The 23,205-nt window shown below is 36.8% G+C and overlaps 1 protein-coding gene across 3 annotated transcripts in view; it reads right to left on the bottom strand.

The window, feature by feature from the left end:
* Positions 1-5,385: 5,385 nt before the first annotated feature.
* Positions 5,386-23,205, bottom strand: part of VPS4B (vacuolar protein sorting 4 homolog B) — a 34,448-nt gene continuing 16,628 nt past the window's right edge. The window contains exons 5-12 of one of the 3 annotated variants that reach the window (XR_013831202.1): positions 19,670-19,789; positions 17,050-17,206; positions 16,512-16,660; positions 15,929-16,010; positions 14,422-14,641; positions 11,347-11,487; positions 9,960-10,082; positions 5,386-9,754 (exon numbers count right to left, since the gene is read on the bottom strand). Coding sequence is in view for 2 of the 3 variants with exons in the window: in XM_079941956.1 (XP_079798082.1) it covers positions 9,653-9,754; positions 11,347-11,487; positions 14,422-14,641; positions 15,929-16,010; positions 16,512-16,660; positions 17,050-17,206; positions 19,670-19,789 (971 nt within the window). In the remaining variant the exon portion in view is untranslated. Of the gene's footprint in view, positions 9,755-9,959; positions 10,083-11,346; positions 11,488-12,119; positions 12,160-14,421; positions 14,642-15,928; positions 16,011-16,511; positions 16,661-17,049; positions 17,207-19,669; positions 19,790-23,205 lie in introns of those variants that run through there. The other 2 variants (XM_079941956.1, XM_079941957.1) reach the window with 2 other exon arrangements.

Raw genomic sequence — 23,205 nt, 5'->3', positions numbered from 1 at the left:
TACAGCTGTTTTTTCCTCAAATCAGGATCCAAATGAAGGTTCTCATATTGCATTAAGTTATTGGGTTATGTGTCTTCAGTTTCTTTTAATCCAGGAAAAGTCCTTCAACCTTTTAATCGTATTTATTTTTTGTTTAACGACATTGACTTTTTGGAGAGACGAGGCCAGTTGTCTAGCAGATGTTCCACATTCTCTTTGGACTGATTGGTTCCTCATGATGTTATTTATTTCCCTCTCCCTTGAATTTTCTGTAACCAGCAGTTAGGTCTATGGTTTGACTGGATTCAGGTTACATATTTTTGGTAGGAACACTTCCTAAGTGTATTTGGTATTGCATCCCACCAGGCAGTGCAGTCAGGTTGCCCACGCTCAATTTGATTTCTTGGGTAAGGTGGTGACAACCGTATGTCTCCTGGTAAAGATCATGTTCCCCTCTGCAATGAGCAAGTACTCTGGGAGGGACACTTGGAAATGTTGGTAGATCGCCACCACCAACCCCTCCCATTCCTATTTGCAATTCCTCTACCCCCGACAAGAGGTAGAATCTATTTCTCATCCCTTGAAGCTGGATTGGCCTTGTAACTTGGTTTGACCAATATAATGTGATAGAAGAGGTATTTCTTTATTTCTGGACCTAGGCTTTAAGAGGCCTTGAAGCTCCTTCTGCCCTCTCGGGATTAAGCCACCAAGTAAAGGAACTCAGGGTGGACTCTGAATGATGAGGGACCGCATGAAGGGGAGAGGCCCAGCCAGCCCAGCTGGAGGCATCAGACGTGAGTGGAGCCATCTGGATCCCTGCGCCCTGGTCAAACCGCCCCCGCCAAACACCACGTGCAGCAGAGGCAAGCCCTCTCCAGGGAGCTCTGCTAAACTGCAGTCATGAGAAATAAGACGGTGTTTTAAGGCACTGTGATTTTGAATGATTTGTCTTATAGGAAACAGATCTCATGTAAATATTCTTTCATTCAATAGTTTTAGCATCATCGATGATCCTTGCCTGGATCGACTATGTCATCGGGGTTGCCAGAGGATAGTTTAAAATCTGTTATTCTCTCTACATTCATTAGCTGGCTTGTTTTATTGAGAGAGAGAGAGAGTGAGTGAGCAGGGGGAGAGGGGAGAATGCCAGCTTTCCCTCATTGACTAGGTATAAACTAACTGTACTGTGCCTTCTAAAAATGAGGGTAAATGCTTACTCTTTCCCATTAGTTATTAGTTTCAGAATAAAAAGTTGATGTAATATTTACCTCCAAGGATGATAAATCACGTTCTCTCCAATTCTTTTCCTCTGGTCTTCTTTAGCTGTCTCTCCTCCATAGTCACATGGCACCCTATGTGTCGCTCTGTCACTGAACTCCAAGTGTTGCAGTGTATTCATCTGTCTATCCTAACTGGACTGGAAGTTTCATTTTTTTTCTTTTCTGGCTGCGCCATGTGGCATGTGGGATCTTAGTTCCCCGACCGGGGATCGAACCCAGGCCCCCTGAAGTGGAAGCAGGGAGTCCTAACCACTGGACTGCCAAGGAATTCCCTGGACTGTAAGTTTCTTGAGGGCAGGAACATTGGAGGCTCAGACTCAAACACACACAAAGTTCTCAGTGAAACTAGATTTCTGCCGTACTTCTACTTTCAGTTTTTTCTTCATGCATATATCTTGCATAGTTTAGATAATAATTTATAATTTTTTTATCCTGCAACTGTTTTTGTCTTGGTTATCCTGATTTATTGACCTTAGACATGATTCTGTTTCCTATTTGATAGATGAGCCCTTAGCTCACTTACATTAACCCTTCTCTTCTCCCTCCCAATTTTTGATAGTAAATATCCCCATTTAGAATTCTTTTATTGGTTACATTTGAAACTTTTAATATTTTAAAACCACTATTTCTTCATCAATTTTTGAAACCTTGCATTACTACCCTTTTTTTAAGATTAAGCTTATATAATGTCTGCATCCTTTTTTTAAAAAGGATTTAAGATATGGGGATATATGTATAGCTGATTCACTTTGTTATAAAGCAGAAAGTAATACACCATTGTAAAGCAATTATACTCCAATAAAGATGTTAAAAAAAAGGATTTAACTTTTTATTTTTAAAAAATATTTTATTTTATTATTATTTTCTTGGCCGCCCTGTGCAGCTTGTGGGATCTTAGCTCCCCACCACGGATTGAACCCGGGCCCTCAGCAGTGAAAGTGCGGAGTCCTAACCAGTGGATCACCAGGGAATTCCTGTCTATATCCTTTTTAACACACCTCTTTCAATACTCAACGATCTCAGATGTATCTTAATGAAATATTAGGCAAACAGAAGAACATAAATATGTAGGCCCTGATACTCTCTAAAACTCACTTTTCTGCACTGCCATCCTGAGGAGTTAAATGGGTCCCTGGTAGATAACACCACACAGCATCTTCCATGTTCTGAATAGTGGCACGAATTGGTGTGATTTCTCCTAGGTTTGTAAATACTGCTTTACTGCTTTTTCAGGAGGGGGGAGTTCCAGGGGCCCTTCTTTTCCCATTAGCCTTCACTCCTGGGGCCAGGGAACTGCTGTGGTGACTATGACCACTGCTGAGGATACTTGTGCAGAGTTCCACTGGGCCTGCTGTGGTGCAGACTCCAGTCAAAACTCCACCCCACTTATCACTTGCCTCCCATAGATGCTCTCTTGAATAGTGGACCACAATGACTTTCTGATTCTCTGGTAAAGAATATTAGCTCAGGAACTTCCCTGGCGGTCCAGTGGTTAAGACTCCGTGCTTCCAATGCAGGGGGCGTGGGTTCGATTCCTGGTCGGGGAACTAAGATCCCACATGCTGCGGGGCACATCAAAAAAAAAAAAACCACACAAAAAACAAAGAATATTAGTTCAGAGCCAGTGTCCAATAATCCTGTGAGTATTCCTTTATTTCACGGTAGCCTTAAGCAGCGTCAGACCCTTTGGGAAAGCTGAAGGGAAGCTCCCAGTGCACCTGAGATGTTCCTGTAGGATCCTTCCTCAACAATACAGTCTCCACTTCTTTCAGTGGTGTAGAGTCTATGACCGGATTGTGGTCTGGAAATTGAGCGGGGTGCTCCATCATGATGGGAAGACCTCTGCTTACCAGCTTTTTGGTTATACCAACACAGCAGTCCTTAGTAAAGACCCTAAGGACCCTGCCACCCTTGAATCACTGGTCAAGATCTCTGCAGGAAACAGCACCCCGGTTATCACGCCAGCCCTGCAGCCTAATGTGGTGACCAAGTCCACCTGGCTTGTGCTGGCTAATTGCCACTACTTGGCTTCTGCAACCAAAAGATCGTTTCCAGCTCCAATGAAATCAAGGACCCAAAAAAACACTCTGAAATGCCTTCCTTTCATCTATCAGTGCCTTGGTCAAGGGGCTGGGTTCTGGGTCTTCTCCAGGAACCTGTGGCTTTGTGAGTGATTCTCATGTGATAAATCCACTCCAGCATTTCTCCTCCTAGATATTAGGTTCTTTCTTTCACATCACCTTAACTGGAGTTCAGAGTGGTTGACTGTCAAGTTCAGTTCCTTCAACCAGTAAAGCAAACAATTAAAATCACTCTTGGCTGCTCAAACGAAAATTCTAAACTCAGAATCTGTGTTGACTGAACCCATACTGATAGATTCAATCGTATCTGAAATCAGACGCTTTTCTTGGCTAATCACCGACATAATCCATTCCCACGCATAGTTCTCGAGATACTCAGAATCCTCCAAGCTCTCACAAATATACATATTTCGATAGTATGGATCCTACTCTACTAAATTTCCTTATGTTCACGTAAAATAATCTTGGTGAACCTGTGAATTCCACTGATATAATCTGCCAACCTGCAGGATCAAATACTGAGTTTTGCTTTTGATTACTTTAGTACTGTGAATACAACAAATGTTTCTTTTAGCAGTCATGGAGAATCCCTGGGTTTCCAATTAGCAGTCCTTGAAGTTCTCACGCCTTCATTTTGTTGTACAGCAGCTGCAAAGTAGTTCCCCGATGTCCTCACTGGACACTTCATTCCATGAGACCATAGACAATAACATAATTAGCCATTTCACCATCCAGTCAGATGCTATTGATGCTGCTGCAATCCTGTTTTTAACGTCCTGCCATCTTTGTGGTGCTCAAGATTGAAGGACCTGGGTGGCAGCACCTGATAAACCAAGGCTAGTCAAGGGCCCACATGACATCTGCCACTTAATGAAGAAAAGTAGCATCTCCCCACTTTGGTTCCTATAGCAGGAAGCCAGGGCCAGTCCCAAAACCAGGTAGCTGATTTAGATGAACATTCCTCCAAAGAACGTTTGATGAATATCTTTTGTTCTTCTTTTTGACAGGGAAATAGGATTTACCGGCGGACAGGAGTAAGGAGGGCACGGCGCCAAGGCGCTCAGGAGCGCAGGGCCCGCCATGTGTCCAGGGCCACGACTAGGGCTGTGTTCGACCCCACAGTCTTCCGGGGTCATGAGCTGCTTTTCGGCCACCATGTTTCCAAATTCATCCACATGAACCTTAGTACATCCCCGCTTCTTGGAGATGTGGTTCTTCTGGTGGCCAGGGAACTTGAACTTGGCCCCTTGGAGGGCCTCAATCACATGCTCCTCGTTCTGCAGCTTGGTGCCGACGCACATTATGACTTGGCCAATGTGGACCCTGGCCCCTGTGCCCTCGGGCTTTCCAAAGTCCCCGTGCATACCTGTCTGGAGCCTAGGTTGGGGACAGCATACCAGTCATGAATGTCCACTGGAAAGGGCTGTCTTCAAGGTACCTTAGGGTAACCTGTACAGGCAGCAGGCTGCACACACTACCGAGGAGGCTGTTTGCAGCTACTGCACACTGGGCGCCCATGGGGAAAAAAGCACAGTCGGCCAAATTGGCTGCAAACGCTGTCCTTTTTTCTTCTCTCTTTCTCTTCTTAAAGCCTCTTCTGTTATTTCATAGAGTTCCAGAGGAGACAAATTCCTGTGATCAGCCGTCAAGCTGACTGCAATTCTTACTTAAAAACGTTTACTTTCATTTTTGGAAATTAAAGTGTTTAAAGATAAAAACAAAGAAAAAAATAAGTATCCATATTTCTATCACGCAGATTTAGCCACTGTTAATTTCTTGATGTATTTGTCTTCATTCCTAATTTTCTTCTCTTTTAAAAGAAATAAAAATTGCAGGGTAACAGGGAGAGAGGCAAAAACTATACATGCTCATTGTAAAGTATTCAGACTTAGAAAAAATACAAAGACTCATTCACTCAATAAATATTTATTGAGCACCCGTCAGGCACCAATACTGTTCCAGACACTGAAGGTACAGGAGACAATAAAATAGACAAGAAAATCCCAGCTTTCATGGAATATACATGTTAGGAGGAAAAATTACAAATAAGAAAAGTAGTAAATTATATAGTATGTTGGAAGATGATAAGTGCTACAGAGAAAAATAAAGCAGGGATTGGGGTACAAGGAGAGTCACGACGAATTGCCACTTTAAGTAGGATGACCAGGGAAGGTCTCAGTGGAATCTGAAAATAAACTTAAAGGACCTGAAAGAGGTGAAGAAAGGAAAAAAATCAAGCCAAATCTCACTACCCATAAATAACATAATGAACGTAAGGTGAAAGTAATTCCAGATATCTTTCTATGTATATGTACAGATATCTGGATGAATGGTTATGATGAATGTACAGAAAGATACAGCTGGAAGAAATATACTGTTATAAAAAACGAATTCACACTATAAAAGATTTCTTTTCAATCATCAATAATCTGTTTATTAAGCACCTATTTTTGTTTCCAGAGACATACACATATACATACATGTATCTGTATCACCCAGATGTGGGTTTGGGATTGCATTAAATCTAGAATCAATTTGGTTAGAAATGATATATATATATTTTAAAAATTACTTATTTATTTATGGCCTGTGGGACCTTAGTTCCCCAACCAGGGACTGAACCCAGACCCCTGGCAGTGGAAACACGGAGTCTTAACCACTGGACTACCAGGGAAGTCCCAGAAATGATATTTTTCTTAAGAGTCTTCCAACTCATGAATGGGTCCCACCACTCCATTTATTCAGGTCTTCTTTAGTTTCTTGTGGTAATGTTTCATAATTTTCTATGCTGAGGTCTTACACATCTTTCAGATTTATTTGAAGGTATCTGATGCTTTCTGATGTTACTGCAATCAGGATTTTTTTTTTTTAAATCAGTAAGTACTGTTTTAATTTCAATTTCTAATTGTTGCTAGAATACAAAAATACAATTATTTTTATGTATTAGCCTGTATCCTGTAATCTTCTTAAATTCAGATTCTTTTTCTAAGTTTATTAATTTGGATTTTCTACATACACAATCATGTCACCTGAGAATAACAATTTTGCTTCTTCCTTTTTAACACTGGCTAGAATCTCCTGCACAAAACTGAACAGGAGTGGTGACAGCAGGCACCTTTGTCTTCTTCCTGATCTCTGGGGAGTTAAAGTTTTCAATAATTCACAATTAAGTATGATGTTCGTTAGAATTTTTTTGTTTCTTTAGTGGATGCTTTATTAAATTCAGAAGCTCTCTTCAATTCCTACTTTGAGTTAAAAAAAATCACAAACGGGTGCTGGATTTTATTAAATGCTTTTTATGACTCTATGAAGATAACTTTTCCCCTTTATTCCTGTAAATGTGGTAAATATTAATTTTTCAATTCTAAGCTACAGTCCTTGCTTTGCATTGCAGCATGTAAACGGAAACTTGCTGGTTTCTGTGGTGTAAATCACTTCCACCACGGCAGGTTTCAAGCTACCAATGAGGTGGCTGCAGAGGTGGGCAGCAATGTGTAAAAATGGTTCTTGTGAGCCAGTATGAGCCAGCTCTGGCACACCTCTGATTGCAGTTCCCAGGGACGAAAACGTACAACTTCACTAGACCAGCAGGAACAAAGCAACTTCAAATTACCTATTTTATTAAAAGTCTCACAGACAATCTAGGAAGTAGATAAAATATGGATATAACTCCCTTAATTTTTTCAAGTCTTTATTAAGTACCTAATAAACAGTGTCTAGAACTATGTTAATGCAAAGGAAAAAACATAACTCTTTGAAGAGCTTATAATCTAAACGATCTAAACAAAATTAACAGAGTGTGCTTGACACTTGGAGAAACATCTTAAGATAGTCACAACTCGGTGCTAAAGAAATCCAAAGGTTGGATGGGGTAGTCTAGGAATTCTTCCTGGAAGAGATTAGATGGGTCATGAGCTAGGTCTTAATGGAAATCACGGGATTTGGACTAGCAGAGGAAAGAAGAAAGGAGGCAGGAGAGCACCCGGTACCTGTGGGAGCTCACAAAGCTGGGCGACATTCCCAGCACTCTGCTGGGGAGGTGTGCCTCCATTTCCCACCTGTGCAGCTGCAAGTGGCTAAATGATACTTCACATTAGTAATCAAATACTCTCATTCTGGCTTTCTGCATGTTGATGACAGTAAGCTCAAAAACCAATTTCCTACTGAAATACTTTTATAATTAAGGTCTCTATAGAGTTTTCAGACTGAGATCAAAAAGTGTTCCTAAACTAATCCAGGGAATAGCTAGCTCATAGAGTTGCTCAAGTAGGGTTTACTTGGTGGCTCAGAAAACATCTACCCAAAATCAGAATGGCCAAGGTCCAGACAGAGCCAGAACATTGTTTCCTCTTGAGTATTTATCTGCCCATAAAGAACACATGGAAATGACCTATGCTCTACCATTCTAAAATAAGTCTAAAATTATTAGATTCTGGAAACAGTTTTAAAAGCAGAAATGTGGAAAATGGAGCTATGGCTAGAAGTGACATGGACACTGAGGCACGGTTCTCAGAGCACGTGTAGGAACTGAGTGATAAAGTATCCACTCATCATCAACACTGGACTTACACGCTACTTGGCCAATTTAAGTAAAATACTTCCTCAAAACAAATTTTGGATTCACAAAAACATCTGGATTTCAGCAATTAGTTATACTAATATAGTTATGTTAATTATCCTAATGATATGATTAATAGCAATATTGTATGATTCTGAGGTGGATAAAGTAAAATGTCTCGTAAGACGTCCGCAAAGAACTCGGTGTTGGTGTGCCAAGTTAATTCCCAACTCTCACACAGTAGTTACTGAAAAATAGAATTTTCATGTATACATCCTTAATTAATAATTTTTAATGATTTCTTTGTATCTAATCAATTTAGATAATATTTTCTCCTATATGGAAGATCCCAAAATAAAGAAGCACACACAGAATATAGCCAATAGTAGGTTGTATCAATTTACTTCACGTAAGAACAGCATATTTCAGGCCTACGACTTCCATTTAATATCAACGAAAACAACCTGTACAGAAAACCCAAAGGCAACCATATAGCACAATATGTAAAATGTGCAAATATACTTTAAAATGCAAGTTATCCTATAGCATTTTCAAGGCAGAACTTTATAGTAAATTAAGGAATCTACCTCATTCTAGCTGACTTAATAACCCTTTGCATGTAGAGCCAATGCAAATGTACAAGGCACAACTTAGTGTTGGTGCTCAAGTATGTAACACACACCCTCAGATTATTTATTTGAAGATATTAAAATAATACAATATCATGTTTGTATTTTATTATTTAAGGAGACATCAGCTCATTTCTAAAGCTTCATGAAACATTACACTGATAACATACGTGTGGCCAGGACGAGCTGTTCCCTGAACTTAAAAGGTAAAAGACAAGACTCTAGCTAACCTATATTAAAAAAAATTTATATATATGTACACACACACCGCCCCCATCACACACAAGAAACTTCCCATAATCCAAAGGGAGGCTGTTCCTTTTAGCAAAGGCTCCCATTACAGTATTCCACGGCAGAATTATTTAAAAGGTACACATTTATTAACCCCCTGTTTTGGTCAATCTTGCTACAAAAAGACACTGAAATAGACAATTTTCTTCTTCAAGGTAGAGACAATGCCTAATTTAGAGAGTCTTTCTCTTGAGATTGCACAGTAAAAGGTATTACTTAGTTAAATATAAAAAAGCTTGCTGCTTTTACAGAAATTATTTAAATCTACACGGAGAAAAAAGTCAACCTATCAAAAAACCACTAAAAGCCTTGGCTAGAACACAATTCAAAACCTTTCAAACCCAATCAGTGCTCTTTGCTGTTTTACTGCCCATCCCTGAGAGTAAATCATTTTTAATTTTTGTAATAAAGTAAATAAATTTTACATTGACAAGAATGATGCTTAAGTTTTTTTTCAAAATATGAAATTAGCCCCACTTCATTTTAGTTAAAAAAAAAAATGAATGCTCTTTGCAAAGACCACTATTTATAACAATTTAAAATATTTGTATCTCAATCAATTTTAATCTTTTTACTAGGTAATTTCTATGTTTTTTCTATTTATGTCACTCATTTGCTTATAACCCATTATTTTATAATTTTTGTTAACAGGAGGATTTAATTGGTAATGGAGCAAAAGTACATATAAAACTTAAATGAATGCTGAAGTGAGATCTCTATTTTCCTGCAGTAAAAGAGTTTTACCGGAAATAATCTGACTGCCATCCTAGAAAGGCAAAAATACCTATGAAAGAGAGAACACACGTGGTAAACGTCTTCCTTGTTGTCTTTGGTCTAGCCTTCTTGGCCAAAATCTTCTGTAAACTTCTTTAATTTCAACAAGTCGTGCTCATTGACTGTGGGCTTTGTGCTAGATAGTGACCGTAACATATCCGACTGTCAGGAAAAAGAAGTGGGGGAGTATTAGTAATAGATTTAACGGAATAAAAAACATTTCATTATCAACATTCCTAACTTTTGCCTAAGGTTAAATCTGAAAATCTGCATCGTGCCATAAACTACTGACAATAAACTCTCTTGTTTTCCTGAAGGACATCTTTGACCAAGTTATTCCTTTGCTTATAAACTTTCAGTTGCTTGCCTTGTCACGATCACAACTTTCAAAGGTTCCTCAGCACCCTGAGGAAGTACAGTCCTCTTAGCCTGATGATCAAGGCCTCCAGAATTAAGTCCCCGATCGCTTTTCTGGCCGTATCTGTTTATTCTTAAACAAGAGAGCAGTTGTCCAAGTGCAACTCAAAAGGAATACAGTCATTCACTTATACTTATGTGAAACAGAATAATACCATTTAATCAAAATCAACTAATCAAAAATTTTAACTGTTAGTTAAAGTTACAATCAAAATGGTAAGAAAATATACAAATATCAAGGATTCATTAAGAAATTAACTTCTAGGCCATGTCTCCTGTAAAACAGTATGGAAAACAGTCAAAAGAACCAAAACTTTAAAAAATAAACCAAGGATTGCAACAAAAAAGGATTTCTGAATAATTTCTCAGATAAGCATTGTGGTTGATTAACACATAAATATATCTATGTTTACAGATATATTTCTCTCTCTATATGCATACAAACTTATATACATATATGTACATATTTGTCTATATATCTAGGTCTACACATCATGTGAAAGTTACTGTTAATTTTGACATATAGATTTGAAAATCTATAACTAAAGCAGAAGATTTTTAAAAATGACTGTTTATCAATAAGAAAACATAATAAATGTACCTTTTCAATCACAGTAAGTTCCCTAAAATTAATATGGCTTACAAAATAATAAAGTCTTACGAATTATTTTATTTCTTCCAATAGAAACTACAGCAATGTAATTTTTATGAATATTTTAATTCCTCTAATATAAACAGAAATGTAATTTTTTATAATAAAAATTTTGTTTTCAAAACTTTTTAAAAGAGTAGTGCATTATTTAAACTTTCTATGAAGCTCTGAGAAGTAAAACAGGAAAATACTATTATGAATACTATGATTCACGCATTAGCGTTTCTGGATATTTTACAAAATCTGAGATTCAGGGGAAAAAATTTTAACCAATCCCACCATTTTGGTGATAATATCCCAGCTATAAGACCTATAATGTCAGAAACCTGTATGTTTTTAAAAATAGCTTATTCACTTAAAATTTCCTCGAAGCCCAAGAAAACATTTTAAAGATAATTATTTTTTTATATTTTACATTCAACTAATCTTTAAAACTTTTTAAGTAGTTAGTATTAACCTTTTTGAACTAATTTTACAAAACTGAAAATTTTATCTGACAAATTAAAAAATATAATTTTTTTCTGCCTGCACGGTGCAGCCTGTGAGAGGTTTAGTTCCCCAACCAGGACTCGAACCCGTGCCCCCTTCACTGGAAGCGTGGAGTCTTAACCACTGGACTGCCAGGGAAGTCCCCATAAAATATAACGTTTTAAAATTTTTCTTAAAAGCAAACAAAATGTCAAACCATGCAAACAACTGGCTCCAAAAGTTTATCCCCAGGGACATCCATCCACGTCATCTCAATGGCACCAGGATCACCTGGAGAACAGGGCGTTAGCAGATCATCTACTATGTTGTTAGGATCAGCTTGTGAAGGTCCGCAAACCTGGAATAAACAGTACAACAACAGAACAAATTAAATAAACATTAAGATTTAGACCAGGGCTTCCCTGGTGGCACAGTGGTTGAGAGTCTGCCTGCTGTTGCAGGGGACACGGGTTCGTGCCCCGGTCCGGAAAGATCCCGCATGCCGCGGAGCGGCTGGGCCTGTGAGCCATGGCCGCTGAGCCTGAGCATCCGGAGCCTGTGCTCCGCAATGGGAGAGGCCACAGCAGTGAGAGGCCCACGTACCGCAAAAAAAAAAAAAAAAGATTTAGACCATTATCAGGAAATCTGAAAATGTACTAGTATTTTATGTTTTGCTAAAATGCTTACTTCTGAAAATAAACAGAAGCGTATACAACAAAAAGTGCAATTAGCTCTGGGTGATGGGATAGATTTTGCTTGATTTTAATTTTTTTCTTGGATGATTTTCTATATTTTAAATTTCCTACAATAAATTACTTAGATGATCATAGGGAGAAAATAAGTTAAAATAAAGTAAAGAAACAATTACCTGTAGCTAAAATTTTCTTTTTTTTTTCCTAATGATTATTAGGTGGTCATAATCCTAGAGACCAAAAATAGACTTACTTAACACACTGCTATATTTAAAATAGATAACCAACAAGGACCTACTGTATAACACAGGGAACTCCGCTCAATACTCCGTAATAACCTAAATGGGAAAAGAATTCGAAAAAGAATAGATACATGTATAACAATCACTTTGCTGTACGAAACTACCACAGCAATGTTAATCAACTATACTCCCCAAAAAAAAAAAAAAAAGACCTACTTAAAAATTCCTTTAAGTTACTCTGTTTTCCATAGCCAAGAAATTTCTGTGATCTTTGGAAGGTTTATTATTGTGAAATTACTGAATCTTTGTCTTTCCCCACAAAAACTCCTTCTTCAAATATAAGTACAAAATTAAATGCTGAATGTAATTTCAGTGCTATCTTACAATTCATAACTGATTTAAAAGAAAAAGTTTTAATAACATCCAGAAAAAGAAACTTTGTGACACAGAGTCACATATAGTATTTAGAAGGCAACACACTTGTATCAAACCAGGGACTGCTTTCATACTTAATACTTGTTTTACAATGATCAATCTTAAATACTGTCTCAGGATTGGGGCAGGGGTAGAGAAATAAATATTTTCACTTTACTATGTGTATTTTATTGTCTGTCTTTGCTCACAACAATTTCAGTGGCAGGGATTTTTGTGTTTTTTAACTTAAGTACTTTAAGTACTTTTAACTTAAGTACTTAAGTTTAACTTAAGTACTCTGACTTACCTCTGGGCCCAGATTAGTACTTATACATTTAATAAATAAAATACACAGGCAAACTTGTTCTTGCTAATTGAAAAATGGAGAAGATGGAGCCACAGAAAGATCTACTATAGTTGGTGATACAAACGGCCTGATGTTAAAAGAGATTTGCCTGGGAATTCCCCAGTGGTCCAGTGGTTAGGACTCGCTGCTTTCACTGCCGGGTTCAATCCCTGGTCCGGGAACTAAGATCCTGCAAGCTGTGCAGCACGGGCCAAAAAACAAAAAGAGAAAGAAAGAAAGAAAGAAAAACGAAATTTGGCTGCTTCAACTCTATCCTCCTAACAAGGGCCTGGCTTTAGGGTCATACAAGCCATCCCTAGTAGTTATACAGAGAACTGAACGGAAAGTTCTGAGTATGAAAGGACTGAGTTCCTTCTAAATGGCCAAGAGAATTTAAGAAAAAACACAACAGTTGTGGCATAAACTTGATTCTGAGCTAACCATATTTCTCTCAGTAATGAAATGGCTGAAGAAGAGATGAGTAATATTTACTGGGCTATTCAGGTACCATGACAGCTGTTTTATGAATATTCCTTCATTTCATTTTCATAAGAGCATTTCAAAGTAGCAATTATCATCCTTACTTAAGAGATGATAAAAACTGAGACTTAAAAAGGTAATGCAATTTGGTCAAGGAGATAAAACAAGTAAATTGTAGAGTCAGGCTTCAAATTCAGGTTTTAATTCAAGCTCCTCATTTAAAAAAAATTTTTACTGTGGTATATAACAGACATATATGTGTATCAGAGTCATGACATATTAGTTTGTCATATACCGATGGATTAGGTTTGCTAATAGTGTTTCAGGATTTTCATATCTACGTTCATGAGCATACTGGAGACTGCTGTCCTCAGCAAAAGAGCTGGTCCAAATTATCTAGTCTACTGTTACTTAAATTGAATATCCCAAGACCACAGTCTTTTCACAAAATTCTCTCTCAAACTATATACACTCAAGTCATTCATGCAGACCAAACAGTACATGGGAGGAGCAGGAGAGAAGAATGGTTGAGGCTTCTGAAGTACACCTTACCTAGAGAAAAACCACACCTCCAATCCTCTCTAGCTGTACCTTGGCAAACTGTGTTAAAAACATCCAAGTCCCAGTTTAATCATGTTAGTCTAGAACTAACCATCAACAGGTGGCTATATGTACCTTTCGTAGAGCTTCTGTGAGGACCAAATGAAATAGGAAGATGATGGAGCAAACACAGTGCTGGGCACGTGAATATTTAAACAATATTAGCTATTATTATTTTTACTTTATTGATGAGGTGTAAACATACTAGATTCTGCTCGAGGATATTCTAGTTACATCAGAGACAATCACAGATTTAAGTTTCTATATTTATATCAAAATAATAAATACTTCAAAAATCACTGCATACGAAGTTTTAAAACACTTTGGGAGAACTTATTTTCAATGAAATGGAAACATAATCTTTTATGTAAATCTACTTATTTATTATACAAAACTGAAATCTTCCTAAAATTCCTATACAAAAATGAAATCTTCCTAAAATTCTTCAAAGACAAGTCAATCATGGTCTCAAAGCTTGATTTTAAAAATATATGAAAAGATGGATAAAAGTTCCTTACCTTTTTAAAATGAGTAGCTGACTGTACTTTCCTAACTGGCTGCATAAGTGCATCACGTACAATGACACTTATGTCTGCCCCTGAATAGCCTTCAGTTTTCTTCCCAAGTTCCCGGACATCTGCTTCTGTTAGACTGTTCTGAGTGGTCCCCAAGTGCAGTTTAAACATTGCTGCTCGGGCATGGGCCTCAGGCAAAGGAATATAAATTCGTTTCTCAAATCTTAAAATGAAAAAAAAAATTACATCAAGAATATTACTATATAATACTATTTAATTTCTATTAAAAATTAGTTTTTCAAGAAGAAACAAGATATTTAGATATTCTCATTTATACAAAGTTAAGCTGAATAAATTAAATGGGCCCATATCCATCAGAGTTAAACAGATACATATTTAGGTTAATAAAGGGGAAATATCCAGAACACATTAATAAAACCAAAATAGCCAGGGAACCAGTCTGGAGTGCTTTAGTTTTTCTCACATGATTTTTGAATTATTTTGGCCAGAGTGTTCACATGTCTGGAATTCATGACACGACATGTCCTACAGGATTACAATTTCCTGTAGAATGACACTCTGAACTCCTGATCAAGGGATTAATATGATTAAAAGTGTGAAATAAGAGATGACAAAAGAATTACCTAAATTCTAAGGAGTAAAATCACTCAAAATCTTATAATTTTGCTTGCCTTCTTAGAATTTCAGCATTTGGAGATAAGGAGGAAGCAATGAGGGACAATTTAAATGGGTCTGTGAAGACATTTTCTTCTCCAGGTAATTATTCTCTGTGGCAATAAGAGGAATTTTAAAAGTTTCCACCATCTCTAGAGATGGGTTTAGAATTAGGCCATTTTTCAAAAATAACCAGCACATTTCCTTTCTTGATACTGGATGGTAATCTAACATTCTGGCAAACCATCAAGTGAATGGGGTAAAAGCAGCAAAAACTGAAGTGTTCATTTTTACCATGCACAATTAAATCAATGGGATAGGGAACTGTGAAGCAGTGAAAAGTAAGGAGTCTGTATACCTTTCCTGTAGCTCAAGTTTCATATTCAGTTAAAAAATTATAGACAGAATTTTTTAAACTGAAACTATATCTTTCTTAGCATACTTTAACTTGTAGAATTGTCATTTTGCTGAAATTTTATATTTAGCAAAATGGAAAAACCTTCAATGGAAGTTTTTTCCATTGAAATATCAAACTGTATATATAAATTTCTGAAGCATCAGTGCACCTACTAAGCTTAATTAGAACTAAAGTAAGCATCAGGTAACATACTTTCGAACGTGAAAGATTCCAGTAGGTGTAAATCTTGGATCTTGAACACAGCAGGCAAACAAACAAGTGCCTGCCTCTCTTCCCTAAGGCGGGGGCCAATAGGGTTCAAGCACATTAAAAAACATTCTGAAGTTATCAGAATGCCTCCTCAACTAGACAGAATGGGAATTAATATTCACTTATTATATTGTAATTAGAAATAAGGTATTTACTGTATCGTCATACCTTCGCCTAATGGCAGAATCCAGAACCCAGGGTATATTTGTAGCTCCCAGAACCAAAATTCCATCATTGTCCACACCAACCCCTGCATCAAAATAGGTAATGTTTTAAATAATTTGTCATTTCAAGTGTTCTTTGAACATCATATGTTCTCTTATGAACGTGGTACTTTAATGTTAAAATGCCTCATCTTGAGACTTTCTCTCTGAAAAAAACTGTATTTAACCACATTTCTTACTACTAGAATATGATGCAAATATTCCCTAAAATCTCCTAAACTGTGGGAAAATACTATTAATACTGTTTTCAAAATATTTCTTGAAAGATTTAATTTGAAGTTTATATATTCCTTTTATTGATATTGTTTCTGGCATGTTATAAGTGAATATATTAATCTCTTCACTATTTATACCAACGAGATGATTACAACTGGGTAAAAATTATGTATGCATGTGGATCAGAACGAGACATGGCATAAGACTTGGACTATAAGAACGGAGAAATGCTGCTTGAAAGTTTTTCCATTACTATCATAATAATGATTATACGATAAAGAGAAACTATTTTAAAAAATCAGCAACACTACCTTGCATTTGAACTAGGAACTCTGTCTTAATTCTACGTGCAGCTTCACTTTCATTTTCACTTCTTGAACCACACAGAGAATCAATTTCATCAATGAAGATAATGGAAGGTTTACTCTCTCTGGCAAGTTGGAATAAGTACTTAACTTGCCTAAAAATAAATAAAGGTTTCAATTTCTAAAAAAAATAGTAAATGACACATGACAATGAAAAACCTAAAACAAAACTATATACCAATAGTATAGGAACTCTACAGATTAAAAAGTCTCATCACGTTTTGATCTCTAAAATAAGATTACTACATTTGGATAATTCATTTCATGATTTACTAAACCATACACATATCATATATGCTATCTTCTCCCTATGAAATAAATTCCAAACTAGGGACTAATCTAACAGAAATGAATACCACCTGTATTTATAATAGCACTTTTTTTGAATGTCTATTAATGATATAAGAAACCTATTACTTTATAGACTGAAATAGTGACTATCAGGCAAAGAAAAACTTAAAAAAAAAATCAATTTACTACTTACTTTTCACTTTCACCTAGCCACTTAGAAACAAGGTCAGAGGAAGATATTGAGAAAAATGTTGAGTTGTTTGCTTCTGTTGCTACAGCTTTGGCCAAATAGGATTTTCCTGTTCCAGGTGGCCCAAATAACAGGATTCCCCTCCAAGGTGTTCTCTTGCCTAAAATTTGCATTAGAAAAATAACATGAGACTTTCAAGACTGTTGACTTCAGTTACCAGAGACATCATCCACAGTGAAGAATACCGTGAAGAGGTTTCCACTCTAAAGCTAGCCGTAGAATAAAACAACATTTAAATAAATCAATCTAAGGTAAGTATGTCCTAAGTGTACTTTGCTTTTTCTAGAGACCACTGTGTCAAAACTGTGTTTATATAGCTATAATCCTTCTAAGAGAAAGTTCATTTGCTTGCTCACTCATTCAACCACTACATATTGAAACCACGACACGTAGGCAGAGAACTATGAATACAAGGATCTCTGCCTTCCAAGGCCTTCCAGTCTATTAAAGAGAAAAGAATTCAGTTAAAAGGTACTTCCTGATCATCTACTATGTGCACTGCTCAACATCAGAATATTGTAGGAGAAACTATACTCACAGGAGAAGGGCAGCTGGAAATATTCTTTTAAAAATATTTATGACCTTTGGAGGAGCGAAACTAACACAGTTTGGATGACTGGTGAAGTTCTACTCAATTCCTGATTCCACAAGGAAGCACAGGTTATTTCAGGTGGCAGATTCCCATTCCAGTGCTTGGGTAATGATAAGCGGACTCTACCTTAAATACTAGTTTTGCCAAAATATAATAGCAAGTGAACAAGTAAATTCTTTGTATCTCAGTTCTGCTAATGAGCAATTATAATGCTGCCTTAAATAAACCAGGCTGGGTTACAACTGGCAATAAAATATCAAATACACATTAAAAAAACCTACTAGGTGTAAACTGTGGGTGGACACACGGTGTCTGTAAAAGAATGATATACAGATGACTGATGGCAAAACTAAATATCATGTTTATTGTTATGAAAGCCTCAACTTTTACTTGAATTCTATTTGCCTATTTTAAATGTCTGCAATTATAAATCAGTGTTCCCTTAAGTGCGGTACATATACCACTGGTGGCAATGAGATGCTTTTAGGTGGTATACAAATACTTTTCAATTAAGTAATTTTAAAAATGCATTCTATAAAAACACTAATTTTTCCATTTATAGAGATACAAAGAAGTCTTCTAAAATAAAGTTACTAAGTAAAAACAAGTGAGCAAAACAATCTATGGTATTAGAAGTCAAAAGCGTGATTACCTCTGGGGAGGAAAGAGGCAGAGAGGGATTTCTAGGTTACCAGCAGTACTTTTTTATCTGGGTGATGATTATACAGGTGTACTCTGATAATTTATGAAGCTGAACACTTATGGGTTCCTGCATGTCTTTGTATATTATGTTACAGTTTAATAAAAAGTCTGCTCTAAAAGTGAGTGATTTAAAGAAAAATATTTAAAAAATAATGGTACACGTATATGGAAAAATTCATGAAGATGACACATATAGGACTCATGTTTGGGAAACACTGGTGTAAGTAACACAACATAAAATGAGTTCAACCGTATTTTTGTACCTTTATAGGATTATGATGTCAACTTTTACACTGTTAGTTTCATATTCCTGAAGTGAGGTTGTGAGTCGTACCTCGAAGCTAGGTGGACAACGGGTGGCCCACGGGTCCTTGCTCTTCATCACTGCTCTATACGACATCACTGTCTGGACCTGTTCAGTTTGAGGCCAATATCACAGATTTGCTCTCTACATAAACCAGCTTGCTTTTAAAAGGAAAAACCTCTGTTTCACTGTTAGACTGTGGGTATAGCCATATCACAAACACAGGCTATCAGTCAAAAAAAGGACAACGTGAAGGAACGGTTCAGCACAGACAAACCACGTACTGCTGGAGCTGTAACTTCAACTGTACCCAGATGGTGGGTTAGCAATATTCTCCTTGCAGTGATAAAGAGCTACTAGAGGATACGTGCTTCATATGAAACTGTTCAATAATTTTAACTCCTCTGTTTAAGAAATGGAAATACTCTTATAAGACTAGTACATGTCCACTGCAAAAAAATTCAGATCAAAGTCAAAGGAGAAAGTAAAAATCACCCATAATCTCATCTCCTAGACATACATTAACATTTTTATGTCAATCTTTCTACACCTATTTCTCAGCACACACATTTAACAACGTGGAATCATACTATACATACTATGTAAATTGCTTTTTGATCTTTACAATATAGGTGGACATTCTTCTATGTCAATTATAATGTAGATCTAAATTTCTTAATGTAGATGGTATCCTATACTCTAATGAGTGCACAGTATTCTACTGTATGTCCATGATTTACCCTATGCCCTACTGTTTGACATTTAGGTTTTTTTGCAATAAATATATTATAAATATGTATATGCATATGAAATAAGCATCTGTGTAAAGGTATATCACTGCCTTACAACAGAATTAAGGTAACAACTCGTGATATAATGACAAGAATTCACAATACTTTACTTCAGTCATCAACACATTTAAAAAAAAAAAACCATCAAAAATAATTATTTAAAGGTCATCTCACCCGTAAAGAGATGAGGAAATTTAATAGGCAATATCACAGCCTCTTTCAGTGCTTCTTTGGCTCCCTCGAGACCGGCAACATCGCTCCATTTCACATTTGGTCGCTCTATAACAATGGCGCCTACAAAAAATTAGGTCATCTTTAAAGAGGACTATTCCATCACATTTAGAAGACAACAAGAAATAATGATGAAATACAGAAATGCATTATAACTTTGTCTGGAAAAGTTCTATGTATTAAAAACATTTCTGAAAGTGTGTGATGAGGACGAAGTTGTTAGGGAGTAGTGAGGGGGAGTCAGGACCTGGGGTGGGGAGCCAGATAACCTGGGGTAAAGTCACTTAACGTTTCTACCTCCACTTCCTCACGGTGAAATAAAAACAATACCATCTGCCCAAACTACTTAGACAGGTTAGTAGAAAGATCAAATAACGTAATGAACATTAGAGTGCTAGGAAGAGCACCAAACGTTACAAAAAGTAGTTGTAATGTTTGAGTACGTTGATTCTGGAATAGCTCCTATTTCTCTCTCTTTTTTTTTTTTCTTTTTTGAGGTACGCGGCCTCTCACCGCTGTGGCTTCTCCGGTTGCGGAGCACAGGCTCCGTACGCGCAGGCTCAGCGGCCATAGCTCACGCGCCCAGCCGCTCCACGGACCGGGGCACGAATCCGTGTCCCCTGCAGCGGCAGGCGGACTCTCAACCACTGCGCCACCAGGGAAGCCCTATTTCTCCTTCTAATCAAAAGAAACGGTGATCTAATGCTCTCCTTAACTACAGAAAGAAAATATACTTAACGACTTTAACTGAAGATAGGCACATGGATGGATGGATGGATAGAGGGAGAGGGGAAGGGAGGGGCGAGGAAGGGACAGGGATGATGGAGAGGAGAAGGTGTACTCTTACAGACATGCAATACTTTCCCAAGGTTTGCCAAATTTTCTATCCGGCTTCTAAATAGACCTATTTACAATTTTTGTACATTAACAAAGTCATTCAAATGATTTAGTTTTTGGACACAATATATTCAAAAGCCATAGCAAACTGTTGCAGTAAGGAGAAGTAAAAATCAGTAAGAGTCCACAAAAGATTTCTCTTACTATAGCGTGCTGGCAAAACTTTCCAGATCTTTTATCAAAATCTTTCCCAATTTTCAGTATATAGAAATTGCTCAACTACAAACTACAAAGTAGCCTGTTCAAAGGTGATGTGTAATTGTTTTAAGTATAATATCACCACTCACACAATCTACTGATTACCTATGATATTAGTTTTATGGGTATTTTTTCTTGTTTTGAAAGATCATCTATTATTCTAAGAATGCTATACTCTGCAACTTACTTCCCTAAATTATGAAAATCTTTAGCTATACATTAAAATGAAATGAGGGACTTCCCTGGTGGCACAATGGTTAAGAATCCTCCTGCCAATGCAGGGGACATGGGTTCGAGTCCTGGTCCGGAAAGATCCCACATGCCGCGGAGCAACTAAGCCCATGTGCCACAAACTACTGAGCCTGCGCTCTAGAGCCTGCAAGCCACAACTACTGAGCCCACAAGCCACAACTACTGAGCCCGCACACCTAGAGCCCGTGCTCTGGAACAAAAGAAGCCACTGCAATGAGAAGCCCGCGCACAGCAAGGAAAAGAAGCCCCCGCTCGCCACAACTAGAGAAAGCCCGCGCACAGCAACAAAGACCCAACACAGACGAAAATAAATAAGTTTATTTAAAAAATAAAAAAGAAATGAAACCATAAACACTTTTAGCATTCTAAAAGTTCAGACTAAGTATAAATTAAGAAAAATAGCCAATTCACTTTTTCTTTTCTATGTCCCATACAGATTAGTAACCCTACATGAGGAAAATATTACATCATCTGATAGGATTTTGTGTCAGTTAAACAAAAGTAAATTTATATATAAGCATTATCTGGTCAACTAAAATCTTTTGTTATGAATTTTCTAAATGTGTCATAATTTATCTCCACATTTAACTAATACTTTTCTCTTTAAAAATTTAAGCTAGGTGACTTTGGAATGTTCAGTGATAAAAGACTATTTAGACAAAAGTAGTATCAATTGTTAGACACTGATTAATGATTTTTAAAATTAAAAGAGAGGAATTATTAGAAAATAAAAGCCAAATAATTTGATAATTCCCAATTGTACAAATTTATCCATTCTTTTGATTATACTATTTATTATACTAATATGTTATTTAACCTCAAAGTCACTGAATATCAAAATTAAAAGAAAATTCAAATCATGAACTTTAATTTTAATAATAAAATATTACACTTAATGCCATAACCTAAAACAGAAGTAAAAAGATTTGGAAAATTGTTTCAGGAAAAATGAGGGAAGATTCAAAAAAGGATATTATACGACGAAATCCATCAGCAAACCATGAAACTAAAAGATGGAGAAAAAGGATTCTCAGATACGAAAGGCTAGGACTCCTTCATATTCTATTTCATCCTGAAATTCCAAATAAATTTCCTCATTTAAATGTTTTAAGCATCTGTATTTTTATACGTCCTTGGGCCTTATCATCACTCATAGGAAATGTAAAAAAAAATTCCTTATTAAAAATTGTATCTTTTTCAAAATTAAAGATACCATCCAATTTTTACTTCCGTGGGGCAGAGCCAGAGAGAGGAGGAACAAAACCAAAAGAACAGATAGAAAAAAGCTTTTTGCCTTACAAGTAAAATAAAGCCACTTGGCATGGACCACTGGGTTGCCCAAAAATACTTACGAGGATGAAGTATGACCACACTGCTCGAGGCAGTGCAAACTCAGTTACTGCCCTTGGACTACACCCACCATTGACGCTGGCGTGTAAAAATACCCTCGTTAACTGTAGTGTTTTCAAAATACTATCCTTATAGTATTACCCTATACATCCCAGAGGGGTCGGTAAGACAGAAATATTACCAAAATGGAGATCAGAATAGCAAGATTAAAGGTCTGGCCTTAATGGATATCTTTCCCAGATATGTGTTCTATTCAGCAAGATTCAAATGAATAAAATACATGTTACCAATGACTGAGCATAAAATTCAACTTGAAAAATCATTAGATAACATATCAAAGAACAATCAAGTCTCAGTAGCTAAAGAAGCCAGCAATTAAATAGATGCCTTTTTAGATACACAGAGCTACTATTTACTGAGTCCCTAGTACTGTCAGATGTAATATTAGGCAGTTTTTACATTGTCATTAACCTTTTAATTGCCCTGAAAGTATTCTTAACTTCCACTTGAGAGCTGGGTCTCAGACTCTGAGAGGTTAGGGAATTGCCCAAGACTAGACAGATTTAGGCAGCAGCTCCCGGAGTGGAATCCAGATGTGAATGCAGCTACAATCTATGCCCTCTGGATCATGCCACTTCACTACAGTAGGGAGAAAGGGCTTTTATAGGTGTGGAAGGTAAAAAACTGAAAGCCGAAAGAGGGAAATGTAAATGGGAATGCTGAAATGGGATAAAAAAGCAGATTAGGAAGAGCAGGTAGGAAACATGAAAAAAATAGCATCA

This window comes from Stenella coeruleoalba (assembly GCF_951394435.1).
Source record: "Stenella coeruleoalba genome assembly, chromosome: 14".
Classification (NCBI taxonomy): domain Eukaryota; kingdom Metazoa; phylum Chordata; class Mammalia; order Artiodactyla; family Delphinidae; genus Stenella; species Stenella coeruleoalba.
This window is presented reverse-complemented; position numbering and strand designations above follow the sequence as displayed.